The sequence below is a fragment of the Limulus polyphemus genome, unplaced genomic scaffold, assembly GCF_000517525.1.
Source record: "Limulus polyphemus unplaced genomic scaffold, Limulus_polyphemus-2.1.2 Scaffold536, whole genome shotgun sequence".
NCBI classification, from domain to species: Eukaryota; Metazoa; Arthropoda; class Merostomata; order Xiphosura; family Limulidae; genus Limulus; species Limulus polyphemus.
The window spans coordinates 327,512-334,222 of record NW_013666146.1 but is presented as its reverse complement, the minus strand read 5'-3'; the positions used below and the strand labels follow the sequence as shown (position 1 = coordinate 334,222).

Sequence of the window (6,711 nt, the reverse complement as noted above, 5' to 3'; positions counted from 1 at the left end):
AAAACAAACCAAGAATCTGAGATCGTCGAACGTAACAACTTGTCAGTTACGGTCTACAAAACTGCGTAGCAAATAATTTTACTTTTAATAATCAATCAAGCTCCTTTTTTTCTTACTGCGTTTGCGTTGCGAGACAATATACAGCGCAAACTAAAATAAAATAAACCAAACCAACCAAAATGGCTTGTAATAATTATCTAGTTTTGTGTGTGTGTGTGTATTCTTGTGCCAACAGCTAGAGAAATAAAACACGAAGGACACAAAGTAAGTGAAAAATATGTGATTATTTAGGCTCTAAAACAAGTTCTTTATTCTGCTGATAACCCCCTCTTTATCTACACCAAATTAACTGCAATCCAATTTAAAAACTCCGTCACTCGAGTGTATACTCCAGGAAATCCAGGCCGCGCGCACCCCTTTCCAAAAGACACGATTCCGATAAGGTAGAATTTAGATTCATGGGGCAACATGAGCGGACCTCCGGAATCTCCCTAAAGAAAAAACGATTATTATTAGTTATGGTAACTATTATTCTTTGGTTGTGTTTATTCATTTATGGTATAAAAGTTTTAGTGTGTATGGTTGTAACAGCATAAATATTTTAATGATTTATCTCGCAGATGCAACAAACACATTTTATTCAATTTAAAATTGTAATTTGAAAAAAAAAAACACACAACGATAATAGAAATTTTATCGAGCTAGTGATCCAAAATCAATAGTTACAAATTAAAGACTAGACTGGATTGTATTTTCTGAGCATTCGATTTCTTTGTATACGAAACGTAGTCACTGAGTGTTATCATTACACTGGAGAATAACATATTATATGTATATGAACACACACACGTGAATAAACAGGTAAACACACCTGACAGGCATCTTTGCCACCTACTGCAAACCCTGCACACATGTAAACATTGGTTATATTTACGTCCTTTTTATAAGCTTCTCGACAGTTCTCTTGTTCCCAAATAGGTATCTGAACTTCCCGCAATACTGCACTACTAGGACCATCTGAAATAATAAAAAAAATAACTTGTTTTAAAATACATAACTATCCCCCCTCCAAAAAACAAACAAAACATTAAGACATATTTTGTGTTCCCTGTTGAGATAAATCAGAATTTCATTATTATTTATGTTTTCTTTCTGATACGGTGAATCATGAATTCTAAGGTTTTTAAAGTGTATTTCTCTAGTTTTAAATTAAGTTTGCTTCTTTGGCCCAAAGCTGCACAATGGGATATCTGCGCTTTAACCAGCTAAAAATTGTTAAAACTGCTAAAAAGAAAGAAGCAGATATCAATAAATTTCGAGTATCAAAATGATAAGTTTATATTATGAAAATTATAAACATGCATCATAACGATTTTGAAACAGAAAATATTGTTACAAAAAAGTCGATGAAACATTTCTCATCAGTGCATATTAAACTAATAACTGTAAATATGCGATTTTTCTCTAATTATATTTTGTTTAACCAATGTACGATTATTTAATTCCAGGAGGTTACTTAAAAATAACACCGAACATGCTCGCTCTTTCAGCCGTGGAGGCGTTATGATGTTACGGTCAATCCCACTATTCGTTGGTAAAAGAGTAGCCCAAAAGTTTGCGGTGGGTGGTGATGACTAGCTGCCTTTCTTCTAGTCTTTCACTGCTAAATTAGGGACGGCTAGCGCAGATAGTTCTCGCGTAGCTTTGCGCGAAATTCAAACCTAACCAAACAGAAACAGCAATAAAAGGCCCGGCATGGCCTTGTGGTTAGGGCGCTTGATTCACAAACTTATTGTCGTGTGTTCGAATTCACATTCCTCCATACAAACCTAACGGAAATTCCTCCATTCAAACCTAACCAAACAGAAACAGCAATAAAAGGCCCGGCATGGCCTTGTGGTTAGGGCGCTTGATTCACAAACTTATTGTCGTGTGTTCGAATTCACATTCCTCCATACATGCTCGCCCTTTTAGTCGTGGGAGCGTTATAATGTTACGGTCAACCCCATTATTCGTTGGTGAATACACTGCGAAATTAGGCACGGCTAGCGCATAATATACAACAATTCACAAATTTACATTATTGCTTTATAAAACATATTCTGAAAAAATATAGGAGTATATGGTCATTTAAAATTTCTTTAACATAAGATTGTGTACTTGTATAAACAGCTTTGGCATTTCGTCTGAAACATACAGGAAGTATGTAATAACAGAAGCCAATACGGAAATTAACGATTTAAAATCTGAACAAGTAAAAAGTTACGTAATTAATGAAAACTTTTATATATTTCTAAATAAATTGTGTGCTAACTTACTAAATGCTGTTGTTCCCCATCCTGCAATAAAAGGATTTCTTAGTGCTAAATCTTCCAATCGTAAATTATTGTATGGCAGACATATTGGATGTATTCTTTCCGTAAACGTAACAGTGCCATCTATCGTCAAAATAGCAATATCATTCTTGTACGTCTTGAGTTCAAAGTCTTCATGATGCTTCACTGACTTGATTGGAAAATCAATCGGATTAGAACTATCATTGGTACTGAACAAGTTGTGTTCACCTAGTCGAACTGAAAAGTCGTCTGCAGGTAACCTAAAGTGGATAACAAACACAGGCATCAACAAAAACTATTTCTGGCTTTAGGTTCTCATTCTGAAGAAACCAAAAATTACATATAGACCTGTTCAAGATTTTGAATAAATATGATTTTGGAATGATTTTTACAAAACAATCAGATAGCATACCTACTGCTAAAACATTTTTTAAATATCACACGATATTATTGACTATATTTAGTTAGTCACTGGTAGCGTTTGTTATTAAGTTGTACTTCTTTAAAAGATATTTTTAAATATTTTTATAATCAATTTTATATGTATATTTACAATTAAACACAGTTCACGTAAAAACTCTTCGTTCTTCAAAAGTACCCAGACACGTTGTCATAGAGGTTGTTTTAGTAACCACTCTTTGAATACGGTATAACACAGATTAGGCCTAAATAACTCATGCATCTTCTAAAAACTTCTTCTCGGGTATAGTTCCAACAGACAGTTGGAGAAATATTTTCTTCTCTGTTGCCTCAAAACACTCAACCAGCTAATGACGACTAGCTGTAGTCTAATACTTTGAATTAATCATTCCCAACTCTGTTCGGAAGCTAAGACCTGTTCATGCCACTTTAAAATGTTGATGCATATGTACTGAGACCAAGTATAGGTCATATGAATTTCTGTACAAGAAGTTTGCCTCGTTATAACAGCACATTTACTTTCTCACCAAAATAAGTAAAAAATCTAGATGTACAGACACTTCATAAAAGGGGCCGAATGTGGCCCATTCCATAACACCCCTTCTTACATGACAATGTCCATTTTATAACACACACCAAACCTTACAGAACTTTACATGGTGGCAGCAGTCCTACTGCATGTTGTATTATATAACAGATAGTATGGTATGTGCCTTACAGAACTTTACATGGTGGCAGCAGTTACAACAAGCAGGAGGCTATCCGTTATATAACACACACCACATCTTACAGAACTTCACATACTGCTGCCACCTACAACATGCAGTAGGCTATCTGTTATATAACACACACCACACCTTACAGAACTTCACATACTGCTGCCACCTACAACATGCAGTAGGCTACTCATTGTATAATACACAACACAATTAAACATTATTTAAAATGTCCAGAGTTTATTTGTGGTTAAAAGTTTGTGAAACATGTTTTTAATTCAAGCAGGAAGTGTGTAATTAATATTTACTCCACGTTATGCACGTGTACACCTTGGCACTTGTGTTGTTGTATAACTCCATTTATGTGACTTCATTGTACGTGTTTAGAAACTGAGCCTCTAGTGGTGATAAAAATACATCCCTCACATAACACTAGAATGACTTGTGTCGTTCGTTTTTCTACTGTTCTCATTGTATAGCTTATATCGTTTTTGACATCCTTAGGACTAATCTCATTGCAGACTGTTGGCCAATCATACAAGTATTATTATCATAGTGCAGATGGCTGGGTCTAAGCCTCAATCATACCATAATAGTAGATTTAAATATGTAGTTTCTTTTTTTACCTCGAGATGGCTCTATAAAGTCAGGTTGTAGTTAACTGTTTGACAGTAATAAAATATATGTCTGTGTTTTCTTGTAAGGGCACTCTGCTATTCTGGGTCCTCAATTTTCTAAATTCCAACCTTCTTCCGTCGTTCTTATAATACCTGTTTCAAAGTTGTTTAACCACTGATTTTTCCCAAGCATTCTCTATTTTTTTCTAATAACAAATTTCTTCCATAATGAACTGAATTTCTCCATTATTTATGTTACACCTCATTCTGTGGTGTGTTTACGTTTATACAAAAAATAAAAACAGTCAACATTTACTAACTATGTACTGTGAAAGATCATGGGTACTTACACGTCTGTTCCTGCACTATTTACGACGCAGTGAGATGCTGTTATCACGTGTTTGTTGGTGACTAGAGCGCCCCCACACTGAGCACTTTTGAAATTTCCTTCTTTAATGTAGACAGCAGTCTAAAGAACGAAGAATATACATATTACGATCATAATAATGAAGTCATATACAAAATATAAGATGTAAATCAAACACCACTAAAGATATATCTAACAAATTCTCGTGTCAACTATTTTCTAACCAAAGAATCTTTGTTTACTTGTTATAACTACAGCATAAATATATCCTACTTTCGCTGAGTTTGCCAGGCAAATTGTAACATTGAATTAAAACAACGCATTAGGTTAACAGCTATAGTTTTCACCTCTAATGACCCAAAACCATTGTTTGTTGAATAAAGCTACTCGAGGACTATCTACGCTAGCCGTCCCTAATCTAGATATCACAAGCTAGGGAAAAGGCAGCTAATAAACATAACCCACTGGGCTATTCTTTACTAATGAAAGGTGGGCTTGACCGCACATTATAACACCGCCATGGCTGAAAGGGCAAGCATGCTCTGTGATGGGATTCGAATCTGCGAACCGCAGACTGCGAGTGGATTGCGTTAATCACTAGGCCACGTCAGGCTAGGCCAATAACCTAAAAACAGGCAGACAAGAATAATAAAATACCAAAAAGGGAAACTTTTTAATGGACTATTTGATTGGTGGTTGAACTTCTAAAGTTAGAGCTTGAATTGAATAAATATTGTACAAGGTTGATATTGAGTTTTTGAGAGTATTCTGAAATTTGCAGTAAATGAAGTAAATGTTTTGGTAACTTTTACTGAAAATCTGCCCTTGAGAGGTTGTTTGGACTCACCATCCATGGCCAAGCTCCAACTTCTGCCTCACGTCCACCTACAATTTTGGTTGATGTTGCATTACGTAAACCACAACCTAAAATAATAAAACAAGAGAGTGATTAAATCAGTAACCATTTGTTGCATCTTTAACCTAAATTCAGAGTGGTTTGATTTCATTTTTTAAATCTACTGAGAAGTTACTGTTATACTTTTTAAACTAATAAGTTGGTTTAGTTGTTGTTAAGCAAAGACCTACACAAGTGACTATCTTCTGTGTTGTGCTCACCACGGGTATTGATACCCTGTTTTTTAGCGTTGTAGCACAGAGAGGAGGCTGTGAGATAAAGTTAATACAAACAAAGGAGACAGATGGCTATCAATATTCTCATAATTGTGCTACTTGCACTAAAGCTCTTATATTATGGGTTGGATTAAGCCCAAACAGATAAACTAGAATCTGAGTGGAATATTACGTAACATAGAAAAGTATCTATTTAAATAGATCAATTTAAAAATTAGCTTTATCAAGAATAATAAATCATTATTCCATACAAGGTTTTAACATCTTTATGAAATAGAGTTGCAGGCCAAATATTATAAAAACTTGTAAAACTGGTTAAGGAAATAATCAGAGGAAGATTCTCAACTAGGATCAAGAAGGATACGTGCTAATTTTATGATCGAAATTCAAGTATATAAAACTCAATCATATCACTTTATTAAACATGTCAAATAATATTTGTTTAGGTTTCATTCTTTTTTTTCTTTTTTTTTTTGCAACCTAAAGTGTGTATGTTTTTTAATAACTTGTTACGTTTTTTAACGTTTCTATGTAATATTATATGCACAATACAGTTAAACAAATATTTGTAAATTGGTCACATTGTGATGTTTTGATTACTTTTAGATTATAGATTTGGTCAAAAGTTGTCTGAAAATCTGGTATTATAAAATACAGCAAATCATCATGAAAACAGCTGGACATAAGACAACTCACGAGCTGGTAGAGTAGGTGGCAATAGAGTGGGTGTAGGTTCAGTCGGAGCATTTGTTGTAATTTCTGGTTTGGGGGTTGAAGAGGGGCCAGATGTTGGACAGCAGACGAAGGGGATTTTACTTTCATAACCGCAGATTGCTTGCTTGAGGAACTCGAAATCGTTCTTCCTTAAGAGTTCCTCACATTGCAAAACATTTTTGCAGACTCCTTCAGGAATATTAGGTGTAGAACATTTGTTTTCATCATATGAATCATCGGGAAAAGCAACTGAAATGACAATAGTATTATTAAGAATATGCAACATATTAAAGTAACTGAAATGACAATAGTATTATTAAGAATATGCAACATATTGAAGTAACTGAAATGACAATAGTATTATTAAGAATATGCAACATATTAAAGCAACTGAAATGACAATAGTATTA

At 34.3% G+C, this 6,711-nt stretch overlaps 1 protein-coding gene across 4 annotated transcripts in view; it reads right to left on the bottom strand.

Annotated features, from left to right (window-relative positions):
- Positions 1–265: 265 nt before the first annotated feature.
- Positions 266–6,711, bottom strand: part of LOC106458947 (proclotting enzyme-like) — a 27,179-nt gene continuing 20,733 nt past the window's right edge. For all 4 annotated transcript variants that reach the window (XM_022385310.1, XM_013918515.2, XM_013918517.2 and 1 more), the window contains exons 3-8: positions 6,284–6,550; positions 5,304–5,380; positions 4,440–4,558; positions 2,319–2,596; positions 872–1,017; positions 266–491 (exon numbers count right to left, since the gene is read on the bottom strand). In XM_022385310.1, coding sequence (XP_022241018.1) covers positions 336–491; positions 872–1,017; positions 2,319–2,596; positions 4,440–4,558; positions 5,304–5,380; positions 6,284–6,550 — 1,043 coding nt within the window. In that variant the 3' untranslated portion in view covers positions 266–335. The remainder of the gene's footprint in view (positions 492–871; positions 1,018–2,318; positions 2,597–4,439; positions 4,559–5,303; positions 5,381–6,283; positions 6,551–6,711) is intronic.